Source organism: Myotis yumanensis, unplaced genomic scaffold (genome assembly GCF_028538775.1).
Source record: "Myotis yumanensis isolate MYYU_CA2020_CCGP unplaced genomic scaffold, mMyoYum1.0.hap1 SCAF_14, whole genome shotgun sequence".
Classification (NCBI taxonomy): Eukaryota; Metazoa; Chordata; class Mammalia; order Chiroptera; family Vespertilionidae; genus Myotis; species Myotis yumanensis.
Window position 1 is genome coordinate 7611579 of NW_027223765.1, and position 23995 is coordinate 7635573.

The 23995-nt window shown below is 45.1% G+C and overlaps 1 protein-coding gene across 3 annotated transcripts; it reads right to left on the minus strand.

Moving 5' to 3' along the window:
• Window positions 1-1349: 1349 nt before the first annotated feature.
• On the minus strand, window positions 1350-23391 carry EXOG (exo/endonuclease G). Of its 3 annotated transcripts, none has more exons than XM_070391593.1 (6): window positions 23349-23391; window positions 20274-20423; window positions 16483-16622; window positions 14818-14894; window positions 11327-11441; window positions 1350-2317 (listed from the first exon to the last, which is right to left on the minus strand). In XM_070391593.1, the coding sequence occupies exons 1-6, from the start codon at window positions 23377-23379 to the stop codon at window positions 1856-1858; spliced, it is 975 nt and encodes a 324-aa protein (XP_070247694.1). In that variant the 5' UTR covers window positions 23380-23391; the 3' UTR covers window positions 1350-1855. The 3 variants fall into 3 exon arrangements, with proteins under 3 accessions (XP_070247694.1, XP_070247693.1, XP_070247695.1); XM_070391592.1 differs by lacking the exon at window positions 23349-23391 and adding an exon at window positions 22213-22375; XM_070391594.1 differs by lacking the exons at window positions 20274-20423; window positions 23349-23391 and adding an exon at window positions 22213-22375.
• Between the last annotated feature and the right edge of the window lie 604 nt (window positions 23392-23995).

The window sequence follows — 23995 nt, forward strand, 5'->3', positions numbered from 1 at the left end:
TCTTAATTGAAACACAGACAATTCAAACATCACCACTGTATACCAACAAAACTTCTACATGTAAAAATGATAGGGCCACTGCACTTTCTAAACCAGTTATCTCTGTTTTTCACAATGATCAGGTAGTATTTTTCAAAGTGAGTCAACACTTAAGATACTACATTGACTTAAAAGTCATGAGTTCCTGCACAGCAAGGAAAGAAACTCGGAGGCTGTGGATATTCAGGTCAGAACAGCACGGTGGCAGGGCGGGCGGCAGGCACCAGGACCTCTTCCCCGAGCCCCGCTCAGGCTCCTGGAGAAACACTGGGACCCACTGTCACCGCACCAGCAAGGAAAGTAACAGATGTTTTGGTCACAGTGACATGCTGGCTCTCTATCCCTGGGGAGAGGCTGGCACAGCTAATGGGGAACAGTGTGCTAAGAGGACGGTATTAATCAGACTACCCTGTTCTGACGGCCCCCCACAACTTCTTTAGCCACAAAAAAAAGCAGAACAAGGTTCATCCCTGTCATCTTGCCTTTCCCTTAAAGCCTTGGCATTTTTGTGAGACATTTCTGTTCTGGTGACACCACTTGGAACGACAGCAGTGATGAGTGCGTTTAGACAAGTTCCTGGGTCCTGATTTGACATCTCACTGCCTATCCTTAGGACGCCCATGATAGATGCCTCGCAAACCCCAGTCTAGGGATCTGGCTCAGCAAACACGTTCCCCCAGCGATAGCTGCCTTTGGGCCACTGGCTCAAACACCACCTGCCCTGCGCTACCCAGGCAGACACAGGCACCAAGGTAGCAAAGCATGAGCAGGTGAGTCGGTGCGCACAGAGCCTTCCTGGGTCCCTTAATCTGTGGAAAGAACGGCTCACCTGGAAAGCAAGGAGCGCACCGACTGGGCACCATGGAGTGCCTGAAAGGAGCTGCATTTCCGCAGGCCAGGAGGGACTCTGCTAAACCTACAGACGTCCTCCAACTGTCACATACCAGTGACTCTTTCTTCCCAAAGAGCTAAAGAGGGCGGGAGTCGGAGGACAGTAAAGCCCCTTTGGCTTGAGGACAGACAAGAAACCAGACGCCTCTTACCCAGCAAATCCCGTATCTGAGTCCAAAGCCTGTGTGTAGGGGAAGCTTTGAACATACCTCGTGGTTTCTTCTTAGTCCTTGTGCCTCATTCCTGGGGGGTCACTTCCTCAGAAAGGTAAACCCTGGATTTACCCACATATTTCCTCACGAGTCAAATGAGGAGAGTGGTATTTACCTCAGAGGGCTACGGCAGAAATCTCAGGCCCCATTAGAAGAGCAACAAGAAACAAATACACAGGTGGCCTAAAGCAGGCCTACGGTTGTGAGTATGCGAAAGTTTATCTTGTATTATTATTACATTATTGTATGAACAATATAAATCTGCTTCTGCCCTGCCCAGCATCATCCCCGTCGACAGGATAACACAGAGGTGCTCTAACAGCTTCTCTAAGACCCACTCAGGTCCTAAGAAGGAAAACGCAGCACAACACTGGGTTCCAGGAGCGCCGAGCTGATGCATGAGAGACTGTAGACCCGGAGACGAGAAGGTGAGGTGCTTCCCATACAGGACACGCCGAGGGGCACGATCGCACCATCTCACACACACAGTCCTCCGGTTGGCCCGGCGCAGGTTCAGCCCTGGATCAACAGGTGTTGCAGTTCCTTTAACAGTTAGTTCCATGTCAAATAAAATACTAACCAAAAAGGTTTCGCTCTTTCGTCTTTTAGGGAGTTTAGTCCTAAATTTAGGATTCCATCATTTTTTCAAAGAAGCAAAGCCTCTCAAATACATGAGCCCGAAGAGGGCATGTGTCTCACTTCCGAGGTGAACACTAGGACGGCTTTCTCTCCGGGAGTCCTGCCTGCTCCTTAGCTTTGAGTTCTTCCAGTTTCCTCTCATAGCAAGTCATGAAATAATCATCGGGCTCAATCCCTGCGTTCTTCAGGTTCTCCATGATCTTTTCCAGTCTGGGGACTGATCGGGCTCCCTCAATCTTTCTTGTGCTCAGGTACAGAGTGAACTCCTGGAAGTCCAGGAGCTTACAGGTGTCCACAGAACAGATATTCCTGATACCATTAGTTCTATCCAAATGAGGGAAAAACACCAGTCCCGACAATCTCTCCAGGTCCTGAAGGCTCACTTGGAATTCACTGAGTTGGGGTTGGAAGCCAATGGCTTCATTGGGCACCACGAAGGCCCCTAGTGCTAGCGGTTCAGTCGACTCTGGGCTTCTGCGAGCCAGGATCACCTTATACAGGTGTGAGGGGACCGCCACGTTGTCCTCACCGATCACCTAAAAACAAGGCAGCCCTATTAGTGATGCGAATCAATGCTAGCAGTTCCCAAATGCTTCCTGTGGAAACGTTAGATGCATTTCTAAAAATGCACTGACAAGATACCCCATCACAATGAACTTACATTCAACTGCCAAAGGTAAAAATAAACCAAAATACAGATTCACAAGGAAGATGAGCATTTAGTAGGCAGTTTCTGATTATTTCTTAGAAATAATGCCACCCCCGAGAGCAGTGGTCATATCCCTGCTCTGTTTGTAGGACAAAGGGATGCCAGGAGTCCTAGGTTTTTAATGGACAAGAAAGGCTGTAATTTTCACTTCATCTCATAATCAGAACTTCTGGTCTCTAAACATTTAAAGGTCAAACTGCCAGCTTGGGAACTCCCGCTCTAGAAATAAAAAGATGCCGAAACCGGTTTGGATCCGTGGATAGAGCGTCAGCCTGTGGACTGAGGGGTCCCGGGTTCGATTCCGGTCAAGGGCATGTACCTGGGTTGCGGGCACATCCCCAGTGGGAGATGTGCAGGAGGCAGCTGATCGATGTTTCTCTCTCATCGATGTTTCTAACTCTCTATCTCTCTCCCTTCCTCCCTGTAAAAAATCAATAAAATATATGTAAGAAAAAATAACCCTTTAGAAATAAAAAGATGCTCTTAGTTTATCAAACTCACAAGGGAGCTCAACAAACAGCCTTTACTTTTAAAATGAAGTAAATGTAAACGCTGCGTGCTCCGAGGCTTGCACACTCTGGGGCCAGACACAGCTTCTGCAGGTCATCAAATCAAAGCCTTTGCAAAGGTGTCCACACAGCAACAGGGCCAGGGCCAGGGCCGGGCCTGGAAACAGCATGGCTGCTCGTGTAGCTTGGCTATCATGATAAAATAACAGTGATGAGACCTTCAAATCTCCTTCCAGTGGGTTTAGAAGCCACATCTGTTTTCTCAGAAAGAAACCTGCACATGCATTTCCTTAATGGCCTCCCGTACAGCGACACAATCCAGCACCACTGTGCTCGGGGCCCCCTGCCCTTCTCAGGCCTCCTGCCCGAGCAACCCTGCCGCTGCGGGGGGGCCCCGCGGGGGCAGATGAGGCAGAGGGCCGAGAGCACAGAGGGCTGAGAGCCGCAGAGGGCTCTCTCTGCTTTCCTCAGGCTCCTACCTACATGGCACGCAGCCTGAGAACTCCGTGGCCATCTGCTGTCTGGCACGTACAGAGGTCCCACTGCCAACACCACGTGCAGAGCCGCAGGGAAGACCCATCCCAGCAAAGATTTCTATAACTGCCTCTGAAGTTAGTGAAAATGGCTGATCAGGGAGCAGTTTAAAGTCTATGAAATTATACAATCTATAGACACAGAACCCCCACCCCCTCCAACAAGTCATGTATGTAGCTGGGAGGAAAACACACTCTTCAAGGCAAAAACACACTGAAGGTGAACTCCATGGAGGTCTACAATGAGCCCAGAGATCACCAGGAGATGTTAATTCAACTGTGCAAACCCAGGGTCCTGTGCCTGGCACTGCTGGAAACACAGAAAGGGATAAAGTTTTAAAGTAAATACCTGCTCTCCAGAAGCTTCCCATCTCGAGGAGGAATCCACACACAGCTTTCACTGCAGGTAGAATGTGGTGAGACACCACTACAGAGCACAAGCAACAGCCCTGAGGGGTCGGTGCAGGGAAGTCAGGGACCAGGACGGCCCGCACAGCTGCAGCTGAACCATGATGTACCAGGGGGCAGTTTAAATGGGCATCAAGTGTTCCAGGCACTAGTTGGGAGCCTGAGGTTGAGCAAATCCTTGGTGCCACCTGGTGGACATCCTCCCTCACTACAGTACAGTTCTCAGACCAACTGAAAGGAACCTTGGACACCATTTGATTACTTTCTCTCCTCAGGGGCTCTCTGTCTACAAACAAATAGCAATTTTCAAAAACAATTAATTGGTCAGGTTCATCTGCTGCCAACCAGGGCTTCTAATCCAGTTCATTAAATTCCAGCCAAAAGCAAGTAAGTTTGACATTTTAAGATTCATCGTTTTACCTCAAGGAAATATATCATTTCTATTAGGTTTTCAAAAACTCTCACAATACCTAGAGGATCTCTATCACTACTTTTGAGAAACCTCAGAGACCAAGAAGTTCCTAGTACTCACAAGGCGTGATTCTTCCACTCACGACCTTCTCACACTATTTCAACAAAGAGGGGAAAACACTATCCCTGGAAATAAAGAGAAAAATGAAAACTTAGCCACTCACTATCCTTTTTGATTCAGTCCGCTTTGTCCTCAAGAAGTAAACATCTTTAAGAAATATAGAAACCAGTCCTATTTGGAAATTGAGAAAGCCCATTGTTTCTTTCTTGAATTTAAGACTTAAAAAAAAAAATCCTGAAGTATTTTAGAGCTACCATCTTCTTTGTAGGCAATTCAACCTACATAATAAATTTTTCCACTTTTGAGGAAACTGGAAGACTTTCAGAAAATGTTTCTAGACACTACTAGGGTACTGAAGCAGATTTAGTACTAGGGTACTAAATCCCAGAGACCTGCTCAAGTCCTGGCTTTGCCACTAAGACACACCCACCAGAATATTCTTCACTGATTCCTAAAATAGGTAATAACCCCAACTGCCTATTTCAGAGGATAGTTATGAAGACACAAAGACATGTTCATTAGAAAAAGGAGACTTTAAATCTGCAAGACTTCAATAAAAAAGCTATTTTTGTAGTGCATATCATTCAAAAGACAAGAATGCAATTGGTACAAAAGATAGTTCTGCAGAGGGACGGAGGGGAAACCTGGGGTCGAGCAAGATGAGACCAGTTAAGGGAGACACTAGGTTTCAGGAGGATAAAGCATGGATGCAAATGATGCCCTAAACAGAGGACTCGAAGACTTAACACAAACAAAACCCTTTCCACAGACGACTTCGGTATAAAAATACTTTACAAAAGAAATCCTTGCTCCTGTCCAAATACCAAAAAGCACTGAACTCTTATCAGATTGTAACAAAAACTGGAAATCAGCTGGGAGTGACTAGAGATAAAACTATACACCGGCACTCACTCGGGACTTGAAGTTAGTTTTAGTCTGTACTGGCCTGGGTGTGTTTCCTTCCATGTAAGAGACAGAAATGACAATTTGCTGCCTCCCCCCACCTCCACCCCCAACCCCCAAATCCACACACACAGAGCTGGGCCTTCATGATGTATCAGTGACCAAAGACACCAGCAGCAAATAATACCCAGTCTAAGTCTGCCGTTCTTCACATCAACTAGGCCTCAGCTGAAATACTAGGCGGGATCGTGAGGAAAACATCTGTACCTGCTAGAACCAGACAGATAAAAGATACTTGGGTTTCAAAATAAAACTGTTGGACACATCGAGAGACCAAGCCCTTAAAAAAGTCATGCCAATCAAGTGAAAGAAACCATAATCCTGTATAATAAAGAGCTAATATGCTAATTAGACCGAACAGCAGAACGACTGTCCGGATGACCTTCCGGACAAAGCCAGGGCTGCGAGGGCCGAGCCCCTTGCATGAATTTTGTGCATTAGGCCTCTAGTAATGTCATAAATCGGGACTCCATACCTGAGAGGACAGAGGACAAGAAAAGAGGGACTCACACAAGTGTGGAAAGTCAGCAGGAACGTGGCCAGCCCATGTGCCATCTGTAAAGTCTCTGCAGGTGCTGCAGCTGCGCAAACCCTGGGAGACAGGCCTCTCCCACTGGGGTACCAGCTCTGGGCAAGACACCGGAGACTGCCACATCACCGTAAAACAAACCCTGTCTTCCCAGATGTCAATTCTACTTGAATATTAACCAGTAAAATAATTTATTTTTCAATTAAAACAAACAGATACGAAAATGAAAAGGTTTGCCTAAAGATAAAAAAGGAAATTTTTTTTTTAAATTACTCCCTGATCACTTCAAGTGATGCCTTAAGATCCCTGGGCATGTGTTCCAGGCCCTGCGCTCCAGGAGTGGGTGACAGTTGGTAAGTAATGCTGCAGAGGGAACACAGACTGTTAAGCACCTGTTACCACCACCACCGGGTCATAAAATCTGAAGCTCACTCTGTTGTCAGGTCAATTAGAATGTCCAGGCCAGAATCCTCCGGTGTGTTTCTCTTGTGTGGAATCAGTCTCTTCTGGAAACACGCACATCAGAGAGAGCACATGGATGGCCTCAGCTATAATAAAGGGGGTGATTCTGATTAGAGCTGTCAGGTGACTCACTTCTGGTAAAATCACTGCTACTTACATTCCCCGAGGCTCACATTCACCCAAGTCCTATGAGGCTGTGATCCTTCCCTCCATATTCTACGGGACATTTCTGCCTGCCTGTCAGGAATCCTCCTCTTGGCCCATTTTCTGCTATTTTTGCGCGCTAGCAAATATCACTCCTAACTGCTCTCCAGCCACACCATCTTTTACCTCCTGGCCTTCAGCTTCTGTATATGAAGAGCGCAGCAATCCCTCGGGAGACTTTTGAGAGCTTCAGAGAACAATGCTCCGAATAACTGGCAATTCTCATACAAGCAGACAGACCCATGCCTGCATCTTGCCTTCGACAATTACTAGCTATGTGACTTGGACTTGACCCCTCGAAACCTCAATTTCCTTACCTACAGAAGATGACTACTTGGATGTAAGGACTGTTTGGGAGGACTGAATGAGATAGATGTATAGAGCTATTTATAGTGTGGTCTATATGGCCCTCAATAAATACCAGTTCATGTGCTTCATTTCCTCCAAAGTATACACATGTATGCTTCATGCTACATAGAAATCTAAATAAATACCTTTACTTTTATTAGGTACATTCTCCTAAGATACGGTTCAGAGAATACTTGTAAATAAGCAGTAAATATTAAAAGGCGAGATCTGAGAAAATAAAATGCTTCCGGGCACTGGGAATTCCCTGGGAAATAAGAATTCACAATTCAAATATTTATTCCTTTGAGGAACAGACCACCCTCTGGGGCTGGGCAATGCTGGGCCCTCTTTCTCAGCATCACTAACGGACGTGGTTTTGCCCACAACTATTTTACGTGAATTGCTAGCAAACCGCTGAACTTTTAACCTGGGCACTCAAGGTTTTTAACACCTGGCCCCAGCCACCTTTCCTTCTATTTCTGTCTCTTTCCTAATATGAATGCTCCAACCCAAATGTCGGGAGCTCACTGCTTCTCAGCACAGATCCTACCTTTTTCTCTGTCTTCTGTTTTCCTCCCGTGTCTGTTTTCCTTAACCATATTTTTTGTCCATGCACACATAAAAAATTTCTAGCCCAATTAAAGTGCCAAGCTCTGAGACAATTTTTCCAATTTACTCAGTGATTATATTTTGCTTTAGATATAGACATAGATATATGCTGATATGCTAAAGTTTTAAGTTTAAAATTTCACCTGAAAGCAAGTTCCATTTGAAAAATAATGCTAAATCTAACAAAAGCTGTTAGTTGATTACAGAGAAATTGTTAGTAAAAAGTAAAATATATAAAGGTATATTTTACTTTGATATAATTCCAAGAAAGAATGAAAAACTATATGCCTCACTAGAAATATAGATTCCTATTAACATTCAACTTTACATTCACATCCACCTCTCTCTCTCTCTCTCTCTCTCGCTCTCTCTCTCTCTCTCTCTCACACACACACACACACACACAGTATGCTTTCTTTATGACCAGGAACTATAAATCTCATTCTCAAAAAACAGAGAAAAATGGAAAATGTAGAAAAAAGGCTCCTAACAGCGAGCCACTAAAGCAACAGAATTCACATACCTCTTTCTTAAGGCTCTCCCCACCTATTATAAAAGGCTAAAAATAAATGTGGTGAACACACATGACAAGCCAAACAGCCGACCGAGCACTCAAGAATCAACTTGCCATCCAGATCCTGGTTTCTAAATACCAATCTCCATTAAAAGGAACGAGGGCTTCTCGGAAAAATGGATAATCCCAGAGTTTGGCCAAGATGAGCCTGGGAAATCACGTTACCCCAGAAAGCAGGAAATGCTAAAATGATTAGAACGTGTCAAAAGGACACAGGCGACAGCTGGAAGGAGCTCCCACTGCCCAATATGGGAACATCTGAGCATCAAAAGGAATACACAGTAAACTGATTAAAACTCCCTGAATAAACTAAGAGCCCGTGAGTTCACACTGATAATAAATATGAAGGATAAGCTCCTCCTCAGTAGAAGGTCAATTAATAAAGTAGACGGGGTGGCTCGGTTGGTTGGAGCGCTGTCTCAGGCACCAAAAGGTTGCGGGTTCAATTCTCAGTCGGGGAGTGTGGCAGGCAACCAATAGATGTTTCTCTCTCTCTCTCCCTTCCTCTCTAATATCAATAAACATATCCTCTGGTGAAGATTTTTAAAAAATGTAGAAGGAATAAGAATTAGAAAATCGTCATTTGGCAACTATTATAGTAATAACTGACTCAAGGAAGAATCATTAGCAGGTGCTAAAACTAGCAGGTGAAGGGAAGAAAATTTACATGGTCTCAAAGTATTTCTGGAGATCACTACTTCATTTCAAAGGGGAAAATGGTAACTGAGCAGTGACTGAATCTGCAGAAGACCACCTTAACCACGTGACCGAAGCTATTATCGTCAATAGCAGGACAAACAAATCACATGCATCCTGACATGACCACTGAGGCACACACAGGAGCACCGCTGTGGTGGTCTGCCAGAAACATGACTGAACCAAATCACGAGGAAACAGATAGACCCAATTTGAGAACATACTGCAAAACTGGCCTGTATTCTTCAAATGTCAACGTCATTAAAGACAAAAAGGCTGCAGGACTAACTGTTTCAGATTAAATGCATCATCCTGGATTGCATCCTGCATCAGTTCTCCACTGATCATTCCTTCCTTGAAGTGCTTCCGTCACTTGCCATCTGGGACCCCACTCTGATTCTTCTCCTGCCTCAGAGGTTGCTCCTTCTGTCTCCCTTGCTGGGCGATCCTCCTCCTCTCAACCTCTAAGGCAGGGTTCTCAAACTTCTGGCCCTTTAAATACAGATCCTCATGTTGTGACCCAACCATAAAATTATTTTATTTTCGTTGCTACCTCATAACTGTAATGTTGCTACTGTTATGAATCGTAATGTAAATATCTGCTATGCAGGATGGTCTTAGGCGACCCCTGTGAAAGGGTCGTTCGACCGCCAAAGGGGTCGCGACCCACAGGTTGAGAACCGCTGCTCTAAAGGCCTGCGTTCTCTGTGGTCCGGACCTCAGATCTGTCCTCTTTTATCTATACTCATTCACATGATCTCACTAGAGCTTTAAATACCATCTGTGTGCTGACCAGTCCCAACAGCCTCTCCTCTGAAATCCAAACTCACAGCCTAACTATTCAGTCTCCATTTGCACATCAGCAATCTCAAATGCACACAGCCAAAACACAACCCGACTTCTAGCCCCTAAACCTGCCCCCCTCTGGTCTTCATGATCTCAGACTGAAAACCTAGGTGCTATCCTTGCCTCTTTCCCTCTTATTCTACTACTAATCCACTAGGAAGCCCCACAGGTTCTACCTGCAAGGCACATCCTACATCAGACCACTTCTCACCATTTCTACCACCACCTCCCTACTCAAGTCATTATTCCTCATTTAGACCATTCCATTCGCCTCCTAACTGGTCCCCTATTTCCACCTCGTTTCCTGTTCTTCACATGCAGCAGCCAGCCTGGGCTTTAAAAACGTAAATGAGATTATGCCACTGTCCTGATCAAAACCTTACAAGTGTCCTATCTCACTTAACACAACCCAGACTTCCTCCCAGTGCCTCCCTCCGTGACTTACCCCTTCCCCTCAGTGCGCTCTCAGCTCCAGCCACACTGGCATTCTAGCCGTTCCTGAACACACTGAGCTAAATCTCGCCCGTGTCTTGCACTTGCTTGACAACTCTTCACATGGGTTGCTCCGTCACGTCCCTTAGATTTCTGCTCAGCCCCACTTCCCCGAGTGGCCCAGCCTTTCTTTGCCTCCCCCACTACAACTCTCTACAGGTCTTATTTTTCCTTGGCATTTTGTTGATGGTGTACCTCCTCCACTATAATGTAACCTCCATGTAACATACAGCCTTGCTTATTGCTGTATTAGAAGCACACAGAACAGCACCAGGTATATCTTGGAAGCTTAGGAAACATTTGTTGAATAAAAGGAAGGGAGAGCGGAGGGATAGAGAGGGGGAGGGAGGGAGGGAAAGAGGGAGTAAACAAGTAGTCTAAATTAGAAAGGAAGTCAGGGGCTCCAAGAATAATGTCTCAAGAAGAAACTGATTTACCTTTTTTTAAAAATAGTGATAAGGTTAAATGCTCTGAATTAGAAAGTAAAAGCATAGTATTACATTTTTAAAAACAGTAATTATAATACTGTACACTGCCACCGTACTTTCCACTTCTCAGTTTTTTGCTTGTGGCAATACTCATCTCAAGTGGCATACCCGTAATGATATAGGATTATATCTACTTCTTTACAAGTCCAAACATACTACTTACACATTCATGATACTATAAATGCTGGTTTTATATTTTCGATAGACCCAGGATTATAAACTCAACGACCAAGGGCTAAAGGGAAAATGTAAATGGTGAAATGGGCCGGGTGGACCACGGTGACCAGAGAGCATGCGCTCAGCCTCGGAGCAAGCGGCTGCTCTCATCTAGTGAGCGGCGCCTGTGGGAATCTATGCCAAGTGTGACCGAGTCAGCTGACGTGTTTAGGGGAAGCTGATATCTGGATTTATGTGACAACTCCCAATTATTAAACATTATCAACTAGTTCAAAAACAACATCCTATGCAAACCAAATAAAGCCTCAGTTTATAACCTCTGATACAGGCAAAGCTTGGACTAAATTATAGCTAGCAAACATAAATGTTAATACTGTTCAATAAGTGAAATAAAAAGTAGAAAACCAAGAGGAGATTATAATCTCATACAAAGAGCATAAGCCTGACTGTTAAAACATGTCCCTACCTGGTAACTAACTATTTTCTTTCCATCACTTCCAGTCTGAGGTAAGGTCAACGGTCCAGATACAATCCAAACATCTTCAAACCTCTCTGTCAGTTCTCGACAGTACATTTCTATTCTGAAAAACAATGCAAAAAAATGTATGATATTCTCACAGGCTTAACGCAGAAAAGAAGCAAACCATACCAAGTCCCTAGGAAAGATGCCAAGGATACTTAACTAGAGACATTAATATAAACAAGAGATATGGCACAAAACATTGTAAGCATGTAAGCAATGCTTTCCCCAGTTTGTTTACCACACAAAAAAACTTAAAAATCACACACAATACAATTATCTAAATTTTACTCTGTGTGCACTGTGTTCATTTTAGAACTGAAATTTTGTTTTGTTTTCTCCCTTATTTTTCTATATTGTAGTTCTTAAACTTTTACAAGAATGAAATATCATTCCAACTAAGTTGATCTTTTTATTTAAGTACTAGAGGCGCAGTGCATGAATTCGTGCATGGGTGGGGTTCCTTGACCCGGCAGGTGATCAGGGCCGACTGGGGATGGCTTGGGGAGGGGAGGGGGAGAGAACCTCAGGAGGTTGGCTATGGGAGCACACTGACCACCAGGGGGCAGCTCCTGCGTTGAGCATCTGTCCCTGGTGGTTAGTGCACATCATAGTGACCAGTCTTTCAGTCGACTGGTTGTAATGGTCGCTTAGGCTTTTATATATATACTAGAGGCCCAGTGCACAAAAATTTGTGCACTCGGGGAAGGGGGGGTCCCCCAGCCCAGCCTGTGCCCTCTCGCAGTCTGGGACCCCTCAGGAGATAACGACCTGCTGGCTTAGGCCTGCTCCTGGGTGGCAGAGGGCAGGCCCAATCCCTAGGTGCAGCCCCTGGTCAGGCTCAGAGCAGGGCCGATTGGGGAGTTGGGGCGCCGCCCCGTCATGCACAGAGCAGGGCGGATCGGGAGGTTGCCATGCCACCCTCAGTCACGCTCAGGGTAGGGCCGATTGGGGGGTTGGGGCACTGCCCCCTGTCACACTCAAGGCAGGGTCAATGGGGAGGTTGCGGTGCCACCCCGTCACGCACAGAGCAGGGCCGATCAGGGGGTTGGGGTGCTGCCCCCTGTCACGCACAGAGCAGGGCCTATCAGGGGGTTGGGGCACCGCCCCCTGTCACACACAGAGCAGGGCGGATCAGGGGGTTGGGGCGCTGCACCCTGTCACACTCAGGGCAAGGCCAATGGGGAGGTGATGGCTCTACCCTGTCACACACAGAGCAAGGCCTGTGGAGGGGGGTTGGGGCGCCACCCTCTATCACCCACAGAGCAGGGCTGGTCAGGGGGTTGGTGCGCTGCACCCTGTCACACACAGAGCAGGGCCGATCAGGGGGTTGGTGCACTGCACCCTGTCAAACACAGAGCCGCAGGGCAATCAGGGGATTGGGGAGCTCCCCCCTATCAGGCACAGAGCAGGGCTGATCAGGGGGTTTGGGCGCTGCCCCCTGTCATGCTGATCCCAGTGCCGGGAGCCTCACTGCTCTGCTGATCCCAGTGCCGGGAGGCATGTTACCCTTTTACTTTATAGAACAGAGGTCTGGTGCATGGGTGGGGGCTGGCTGGTTTGCCCTGAAGGGTGTCCTGGATCAGGGTGGGGGTCCCCACTGGGGTGCCTGGCCAGTCTGGGTGAAGGGCTGAAGGCTGTTTTCCCAAAGCGAGTGACTGAAGCTCCCAACCGCTCCTTGTTTTCTTTTTTTTTTTTTTATTCCGGGCCAGCTTTAGCTCTGAGGCCTCGCAGCTGAAAACATCGATACAATGTTGCTAAAGCCCGGCTGAATGAAAGCCAGTTTCTGGGGTTTTGTTTATTTTCTTATTTGCAACATAGTACATAGTTTTAGAGTTGTAGCTCAGAGGCCGGGAAGTGAGGCGGGGACGTTGGAGTCCTCCTTCACTGCAGCAAGCAAGCCTCATGTTCGCTTCCAGCTGCCTGGCTGCCGGCCGCCATCTTGGCTGACAGTTAATTTGCATATACTCACTGATTAGCCAATGAAAAGGGTAGCGGTCGTACGCCAATTACCATGTTTCTCTTTTATTAGTGTAGATTAGTGTAGATAATTTCCTATTGTGGGGCAATTGGGTTTATCCTAACACTTGTTATATAATGCAACATTATATTAATTCCTTAGGATAAATTTCAACGGCCAAAATTACTTTACTGAAAATTGTAATGACACCTGATTATATATCCTACTAATATTTTTAATGGAATTGTCCCACTTTACCCTATAAACTGCAAAATGACACAGCAGTTTTACAGCAATCTTTACCACACTGGGATGTGTCACTTAAAAACTGTTTTTGCTCATTTACTGGATAAAAATGGCCAGTAGTTTCAATATGCACTTCTTATACTGCAGTTGAGCTTCATGAGAAAACAATGCATCTCACCATTCCTGTTTCATTATCTAAAAAGTAAAGTCATAGCATATATGCCCAATAACAAAGTAGAGTTTTCCTCCCCAACATATATCTCTCAGGATGTTAAACGCTTCCATGTTTGCGATCAGACAGAATATGAAAAGGAAACCATAAAACAAATATCCCTGATTTTCAACAAATAATTTACAAGAAAAAAGGGAAACTTATGATTAAAAGGGGCTGAAGAGAAATATCACCCAAATCTACATGTAGAGACCTTGTTTAAAGCCTGATTCAAACCAATCAACAACAAATTAAAGACAATCAGAAAAATTTGAACACCGACTGTAAAGTTGGTAATAAGGAATTACTATTAATTTTTGAAGAGCAATAATAGTACCATAGTTATATTTTAAAAGAATCTTTATCTTTTTAAAAAATATATAGTGAAATAGTAAAATAACATATCTGTGACCTGCTTACACTAATCTGAGTAGAGTAAGGGGGTATGTAGACAACACAGATGCGGCCCCAACTGATAACCACTGCAGTCAGCTGTAGTGTGCAGGTGCTCTCTTAGTTACTTCATTTTATTCCACAAAAGTACTACTTGGGGAAAACACAGCAACTGGACACAGTCTCATTCAGTGCTAGTTTTAAACGCTTAAAGAGTTACCCTGACAGAACAGATTTAAAACTGGTTAACGGTTATATTTAATTGTACCAATTTTTTTTGTTAAAGCTAGCAACTCTTGAAATACAAGTAGAGAAAAACACAGTGTTTTCTGGACATATTAAACAAATACTTTATGCCTTAGCAATAGTATTTTCTTCCAGAATTTGACTTCAGACCAATGGCAAACATGATCAAAATGACTGGCTATGTTTTGAAGTCTGTCCTCCCATAGAAAACTATACTCCTGAAATACAGCAAAGAAAACTAGTCCAAAGTACTTCATGAAAGTATTTCCAGTAGAAATAGCTTTTGAAAAACAAAGACAGAAACAGCTGATAAGCAACTAGCAAATTCTCCTCACATCATTCATCTCCCACAGAATCACACCTTTAAAACTCTCACCTCACCTGTTCCAATATCCAGCATTATTATCAAAATTCTGAGGCACAATATTAGAAAGGTAGAAGGTTTCAGCCATGGCTTTCTGTGAAAAGAAATCACAAGAGTAACTTGTACTGAAATGCCTTCTCCCCCAGAGATTTTACAAAGCAGAGAACACCAGCTCCTTATTCATGTGTTAGCTCTAGGCAATTAACTTATTTAGATAAAGGAAAGCCAGAGGTATGCCAGGACACAAAGTTCAATAATGATTATTCAAAATAAGGACTATAACAAAATAAGTAGATTGGTGTGCTAGCTTTCTTCATAATTTATAAAATTCAAACCTATAGTGTAGATTCTAAGAACTAAAAGTTTCCAATATGAAGCTAAAGAGTTTTACCCTAAATTCTGGTTTTAAGCCTCTGGTAATTTTTCAAAGGTCAACTTTTAGGAATTTCATTTCAGTAGCACAGTACAACTTATCAGTTCAAAGGTGCAGAGAAACATTCTTGTTCTGGCCACTACGTGTTCATTCATTTTGCACTTCTGACCCGTAGACACGGAGCGCTGTAAGTATATTTCCTTTCATTGAGCTACACTAACTGCCAAAGCCATTTACCGTCTCTTCGAGCAGTGGCTCTCAGCCTTGGCTGCACATTGGAATAAACCAGGGAACTTTAAAAACATGGATGCCTGGCCCGGCCAGTGGCTCAGTTGGTTGAGCATCCGTCCTGTGCACAGAAAGATTACTGGTTAGGTTCCCAGCCAGGGAACAGACCTGTGTTGTAGGTTTGGTTGGGGTACATGCAGAGGGCAACAAGTTGATGTTTCTCTCTCTCTCTCTCTCTCCCTTCTTCTAAGCATGTCCTCAAGTGAGGATGCCTGCATTCCACCACCAGAGTTTCTGACTTATCTGCTCTGGGTTACAGGCCTGGGCATCAGGAATTTTTAGAACTCCCCTAGGTGACTACAATGAGTACCTCGAGTTGAGAACCACTATCTTAATGATGAAAATCACCAACAATTCATGCAGTAAATGTCAGTGTCATAAAAGACATGTATCTTCTTTTTTAGCAGAGAAATTATCCTAAATTAAAGGAGACTGGAGACATGACAACTAAATGTGATTCATAATTGGATACTGGATCCAAAAAAAGCTGTAAGAAACATAATTAGAACAATTTGACAAATCTGAAATGCAAACTGTATATTAGAAATTATTGTACAAATACACAAAAACACATATGCACACATTTTTGGGTATAATGACACTCTTGTCATATCTATAAATATTCTTTCTTAAATGATACAATCTCCTAAGCCATATATTTTGAAATGAAGTGTTATGATGTCTGTGACGGCTAAAATTTTATACACACACACGTAAAGTAAATGTATCAAAATGTGTTCACTGTACTCCCTTTTCAACTTTTCTACAGGTCTGACATTTTTCAAAATAAAAACGAGTAGCTTTAGCTCCTTTTGGCTTTCCAGTTCCCTCTTACATAGCTTTAGTTTTCCTCAACCTGTTTAAAAATGTCTCAGCATCTGAGCAAGAAATAAAGTCAGGGAGGGAAAAATAGAGTATAGAAAATCTCAAGGTTGAAGGTCTGGCTGCTTGATGGTTAATCTCCACGTCCCACGGCACAAGCCAGCCCCACGTTCCCATCCCTCCCCCACAACATGCTTACAGATGAAAACTTGTTATTTCCCGCTGGAGCCATGTGTCCTCGTGACCACCCACTTCCAATGTAGTCCTGGTTCAAGGCACTGAAGGTTGGAGGGATGTTGGGATCAGGCTTGAATTTACAATTCCTTCTGTCTGCAGCACCTGAAGAAAAACACACAAAATGACTAAGTTATCAGTGGACCAATGTCCCTCACAATTCTCTAAGCAAGGCAAGCTGGTTGCTCTGGCCAGTATCTCTCTGAGCAGCTAGTAGTTAGTGACTGCATGCATGTCTCAAGTTCCTGGGATAGTTCAGATACTTCATCTGAATTTAGCAAGGACTAGTCTAGGAAAGAATGCTTTTCATACAGTGTAGCTATCTCATATACTTTTGTTTCTAGCCTTTCAAGTTAAAGGGGGAAATATTTCCTGGATAGTATTTACATAAAAACAATAACCAATTAAATAGCTGAGCTGTCTAAATAAAAATCTTAGCTACTAAATAAATTCTTGCTTTTTAAAAAGACCCCAAATATTGTATTTTGTACAACTGTATTTGACAAGTTTACATGGACTGAAATAAAGGATATATATAGACACAAAACAATTTGTTCTGGGCAGGCACAGCCTAGCCGAGGGGGAGAGTGTCTCTGATATCTTGCTTACTGCCTCTTAAGCCATGACAAAACAAGTATTTAAGTTATGAGCTCAATCCAAAAAATTCCAGAAATAAAGTATCTAAGTACCAAATGGGAGAGAAGAAATCTCAATTTTACTTATATTCTGATACCTCTGGAATAGTGTGCCACAGTGGACATCAGCAAATCCTAACTCTACATTTTCTATCATTAGGACAGAGCTTATTAAATTACAATAATTATGAGAATAGATGGAATATACTCAGACTGCTACTGGAAAAAAAAAAGTGTAAAATGGAGATCAATAAAGTTACTGACTGCAATGTCATTTCATTCAGCCAGGAATAATTTTTAAATTATTAGATTCCAAGGTTCAGAGTAAAGTATCTAATACCTAGCTTTTTAGAATCTTCATAAAGAAAAAGTTACTGGGTATACAGAAGAATTATTAGTAAACTCCTCCAAGTGTCACTACCACTGAAATCGCTTCCTTGCATGCCTGATGCTCTCTGCCCTTGAAAAATCATTTGTGGGAATTTCTAATGGCCTAGGATGAAGATGCCTTCTGGAGCATGCATATAAATTCACTTCTTCTAGCAGGTGTCTTGAGGCATCAGCAGTGGAGGACCATTTTAAACCAAGCTCAGGACTTAAGCTTCCTTGAGCAATCCAGGCTACATGGCTTCAGGCTACAAGTCTACACAGGCAGTCTGCGGCCTCAACTTCCCCAGAAGCTTTTTATTCTACTTGTTAACCCTTCTCTGCTCAGGGCAAGACAACCTGCCATGTAGTCCCCCATGATGGGCAGGGAAGTTAGTTCTGGTTCACCCTTCCCTAAGGGTGCAGCCCTCTGGGGTTCTAGGTTAACGTTGGGAGGGTCTCCGATAACAGTCTACCTTGGGTGAACCCTAGGTCTTCCCTTCAGGCCACCGCACCCTATAAGGCTGCAGAACCAAGGGCAATGTGCCTTTGGTTTGCCAGGACTGCCTTTAACTCTCTGGATTCTGGCTTTTTCCCAAATATAAGTTGGGAACCACCATCTTGATGATGAAAATCACCAACAATTCATACAGTAAATGTCAATGTCAGAAAAGACATTTCTATTCCTTTTTGGCAGAGAAATTGTCCTAAATTAAAGGAGACTGAAGACATATGACAACTAAATGTATTATGTGATTCATAATTGGATACTGGATCCAAAAGAAGCTGTAAAGAACTGGAACAATTTGGCAAATCTGAAATGCAAACTATATTCTAGATATATAGCCTGGCAATTCTCCACTATCCTGTTGACTCTGCATTTTCATGAGTGTATGATTTTTTAAAATATACTTCTTACATACCTCTAATAACATTCTTGTTTTTAGCAGGAGAGTTAGTCTGATTAACTTCATCATTACTAAAAACAAGACACTTTACATTAAACTTAAGTAAATCACAGATATATTCCTTCCTGTTTTCAAATATAAGTAATTGGCTCTATTTTACCTTCTCAAGCCTTACACAGCTCATGGGTTTATTATATGAAACTCAATGCTTTTCTTACATGCCCCTGAAAGAAATAACTTAATAGCAGAATAAAATTAGTACAAGCCAAAATACCTTACTATCTTAGGAAAATTTTTGCATTTAAAGGAAACTCATTAGGCTTAAGACTAAAGCAAATGAGTTTCCCTTGATGCAAATTTATAATCAAGTCTCAACTGCTATGATAACTGCTCATCAGTTTCTCTCCGGCGGCAAACACATTCCAAGCCTCCTGCTGTTATGCTGGTTGGTGTGCACTCTATGGAGGCACACACTCATTTTAATAGCAGCACTTTTATATACATAAAGATGGCACATGCTGCAAGCAAAGGAAATATAACTTGTGGGGCACATAGCAAATTAAAAGGCAAAATACAAAATAAGATAAAACAACTATGACAAAAGGCAATATCCATAATATATGAGAACTACTACAGATCAATTCAAAAAAGAGTATCCCGCCCTGACCAGTTTGGCTCAGTGGATAGAGCGTCAGCCTGCGGACTGAAGGGTCCCAGGTTCGATTCCAGTCAAGGGCATGTAACTTGGTTGCAGACACATCCCCAGTAGGGGGTGTGCAGGAGGCAGTTGATCGATGTTTCTAACTCTCTATCCCTCTCCCTTCCTCTCTGTAAAAAATCAATAAAATATTTTTTTTTTAAAAGAGTATCCCAACTGAAAATAGTAAAGGATAATTCACAAAATACTAAACCTCACTGGCAACCAATAAGTGCAAGTAAAACCAGCTATTAAACTGGTAAAGCCCAATAATGCCCATTATGGGTGAGGGTTGAGAGAGAGAGGACAAATAGTGATGGCAGGAGTGTAAATTGAAATAATCTACCCAGAAATCAATTTGACATTGAACATCAAGACCTGGCCATCTTAACTACAGGAATCTACCAAGACCTAAGGACACATGAACAGACTTCACACACCTACCTACCTCTCCAGTCTCACTTCACATCATGGCCTCCCTTGCTGCAGCCACTCAGGCCTTCTCTTAGTTCCCAAACGAACACAACTCTTCATATTGGGGCCTTGAAAGATGCAACTGTGCTTTTCTTTCTGCCTGGAATGCTCTTCTCCATATCGCATGGCCCACCGACTCCTCTGCCATCCCCCCTTTAGGCCACTTTGTTAGAGAAGCCTCGCTAATCAAAATCAGGTTCCCCTGTTATGATCCCTTATACTCTCCACTGTTCTTTGATTATACAAACCCAAACTGCAATCACGTTTCCCTCAGAAAAGTTATCACCAACTGTAATTATACATTCATGATTATTTGTTTGGTAAGTCAACCCACACCCACTCCACCTCAAAGTGCCATGGTCACTCCTATATCCCCAAGATTTAGCCGTGTCAGACACACTAAAAGTAGCTGTGGAGAAAACGAATGAATGTTGCTTATTGCAGCAATACTAATGACAAATTTATGTGTCAACATATGGATCCTCTCAGCCCCTGAGGCAGCTGGGAAGGGTCGGGGGCTCCCTGACGGCCAGACGGGGTCCGTTTATCCAGTGAGCTACACAAACATCATCTTCTAAACGTGCTGTCACGTGGAAAAGGTTGAGCGGATTGCTAATGCCCCGTGTTCCACATCTGGAAACGCCTTCCAGCGATGCCTTCACTTCTAACCACCTACCCATGATCTTGCTTTTGGATATATGCTCAAGAACCCATCTAGGCACCCGCTTCGACTGGTCGTAAGACAAGGCATGGTTAGTGTAACACCTCGTCTCCATTCCAGTTAGAGGAAACCCAAACTGTCCCAAGAGAGCCTTTTCTGCAGAACCTAAAAACGAAAACAGGGGGAAAAACAAAAATAACCAAGTTAGTGACTCTTATTAGGAACAAAAAATTGTAAGTAAAGGAAGAGGGGCAAGACTTACAAAGGACTGGCTCAGAAGTTAATCAACCAAGAGATCTTGTTTTTACAATTACTTGTAACACCGACAAGAGACTGGAGACAAAAGGCAGGTCTTGCCTAAATCCAGTTGTGTAGTTATAGCAAAATAAACTGGAGCTCTCTCCTTCACTTTCAAATAAGAACCTGATCTGACTGGTCTTTCACATCAAAGTTGCAAATCTCTGCCCCACAAAGTACTGCGTATACACAAGCAGCAGAGGAACAACTCTTGTCGTTACTAGTCACTGGCATGACTGAACGGGAATGAGCCGCCCTACTCATTATGTTTCAAGAGTTAATGTGGGGCCCGGCTGGCGTGGCTCAGTGGTTGGGCAGGAACCTATGAACCAGGGAGGTCATGGTTGGATTCCCAGTCAGGGCACATGCCCAGGCTGCCAGCTGGGTCCCCGGTAGGGGCAGCCAATCTGTGATTCTCTCTCATCATTGATGTTTCTCTCTCCCTCTGCCTTTCTCTCTGAAATCAATAAAAACATATTTTTTTTAAAGAGTTAATGTAGGGACCAAAGCACGGCCCTTTTAAATTTATTTATGTATTTATTTGTTAATCCTCATCTGAGGATATTTTTTCCATTGCTTTTTAGAGAGCGGGAGGGAGGGAGGAAGCGAATAGGGAGGGATGGGGGGAGAGAAAGAGAAACACATTGATTGGTTGCCTCCAACATGCACCCCAACCAGGGTGGGGATCCAACCTGCAACCCACGTACCTGCCCTTGACCGGAAATCGAACCCAAGACCCTTCAGTGCATGGTCAACACTCTAACCACTGAGCACACCAGCCCGGGCTTCAATTTTTTTAAAGGTCTTCATTCACTGACACTATGCCTCATGGTTCTGGTATTGCTGCAGCAAGACAGTAGTAGACCTGGTATTTTTCCTAGTGGGAGAAACCCCGCACGCGTTCAACGGGGAGTTCAGTTTCAAAATAAACCTGTCTGGGTGCCTTCTCCAGTCTTTCAACAAATACTAGAGGCCCCGTGCACGAATTCGAGCACGGTCAGGTCTGGCCGGCCGCCCCAATGGGGGCTGATCAGGGCCTGCCCGGTGGCGGGGAAGGGACAGGGGAGGTTGGCCGCGGGCCCCTCATCCGCCTGGTTGGTGGGCTGCAGTGGGCATCACAGGACCGGTCATTCAGGCATTGAGGTCGCTGGCTTTTTATATACATGGACTAGTTCTCTTGCTAACCCGAGTCTCAGAGGAGCACGTTCAATGAGCTCGCGGGGGAAAGGGTAATACCGGGCACACCTGGGGGCGGGGGGACGGACAGACTCTGAAGACGGGCTCGCGGGCCTTCTTCCTGTGAACGACGATACACTGAGAGCAGCAGTGCGTGTGCGCTCACCCTTCCTCCGCACTCAGTGAACGCCCATCACGTTACCCACCAGCGGCCGGAGTGATGATGGACAGACAGACTCCGCCGCCTCTCGGGAGCCAGCAGCCCGGGGCGGGCAGACATGAACTCACGCACATGGTGACAAACACGGTGAGGGCAAGGAGCGATGAAATCCCGGGGGAAGGAAGTGGGTGGGAGAGGCAGCCTAGCCTAGGGGGACGCGGGGAGCGGAGGCCGAGCAGGGAGCCGCGCGGGGAGGAGGGAGACATGGACTCGCGCCCGACAGACACCTGCGTCGGGGAAGGGGAAGCAGGCCCCGCTCACCTCCCGGCTCCCTCGCCGCCAACGCAGCCTCAGTGCCCTGACTCCGGAGGAACTGCCAGGCCGTGAGCCCGGCTCCCGCGGCGCCCACCACAGCTCCGGCCACGAAGCCGCTGAAAAAGCGCCGAGAGCGAGCGAGCCGGGCTGCAAAACTTTTGGCCGCCATCGTTGCCGCTGCCTGGCGCTGCAGCGCACGCGCATACCGCTTTGCCGCCTGAAAGCCAATCCCAACCTCGGGACCGAGACGCGCATGCGCACCCTGAGGCTCTCCGGAGACTCGAGGCCCGGAATGCGCACGCGCGCGCCCTCTCCGCGGAGGGCCTCGCGCGCGCCCTCTCCGAGGAGGGCCTCGCGCGCCCCCTGGTGACACACCTGGAGACCCAAGCGCATCCCGGTTCCACTTGAAGGTCTTGAAGACTCAGTCATGTGTATACCCAGTCCCAAGGGAAAACAATACCTTTAGCCCAGTCCCTCCTAATAGATGAGAAAGCCCCTTGCGCATGGCTACACTAAGGTCCTCAGAGCGAGATTCTAACCCAGGTCTAACTCCAAAACCTGTGCCACCTTGGATGTCTTCGGGACACCTGGCTTTGAAGCCACGGTATACAGATCACAACTTCCAAAAATAGCTTCGCGCCCTAGCCGGTTTAGCCCAGTGGAAGGAGTGTCCGCCTGCGGACTGACGGGTCCTGGGTTCGATTCCGGCCAAGGGCACAATGCTGGGTTGGGGTGTGCAGGAGGCAGCTGATCGGTGATTCTCTCTCATCATTGATGTTTCTATCTCTCTCTCCCTCTCCCTTCCTCTCTGAAGTCAATGAGGAAATATATATTTTTTTTAAATAAAAATAGCTTCGCACCTCCTAAGGATTTCCTTGACAAGACAGTACTCCATGACCGGGAATCGAACCCAAGAACCCTTCACTGCATGGCCAGCACTCTAACCACTGAGCCCACCGGCCGGGGCTTCGATTCCTTTAATTTTGGTACAACATTTAGGCTCAGGATCCTGAATCAGAGTGCAGCGGTTTGGATCCCTCCCTACCTCCCACCCCCAAACCACTTTCTGTGTCCAGTTTCTTTTAGTGAAAAAGTTCCTTTGTTGGAGAGAAAACTTGACCGTAGGACTCCTACAGACCAACCTTCCAGCGTTTCCAGCTCCAAGGTCCTCATTCAAAAACTTGCCTTCCTCTCCTCTGGGCTCAGCATTGGGGCCACTCCCTCAGAAAAGGTGAACTTCCTAAACCTGAAAAAGCAAACATAAACCAAACACTGGACAACTGCTCCCTAAATAAAGGGCTCCTTTATTAGAAATTAGTCCCCAAGAATTCCAAGCAGGTTATTTAGTCCTTAGAAAGGGGCAAACAAAAAGGCATCAACCCCACCAGGATTCAAAGCTGGTGTTTCTCCCTTACCAAGTGTTAGTCACTGGCCAAAAAAAAAATTCTTTAAATGTCACTGCAGAAAGCAGTGGGGTGATTTCTGGGGCTTTCCATGTTTTTGTTTTGTTAGGTAGTAGAGACTACGTTTCACTTAGTGAGAGAAGTCAGGAACTCCAAAACGTAAGAGCTGGCTTGCCGATTCAGATCTGGGGTGGTGCCCCAAAACTCTATGGTTGAATAGCTCAGCAAGTGAGCCTGGTCCTCAGCCATGGTTAGGAGTGGCAGAGCGTGTATTCGGCAGCGGTCCTGCATGAAACCCATGTTCTAGGCTTCTCTGCTCTGCTTACAAAAATATGGCTCAGGACTGCCTGTAAAGTACAAGACTGGCATATAGATGGGGGGGATCT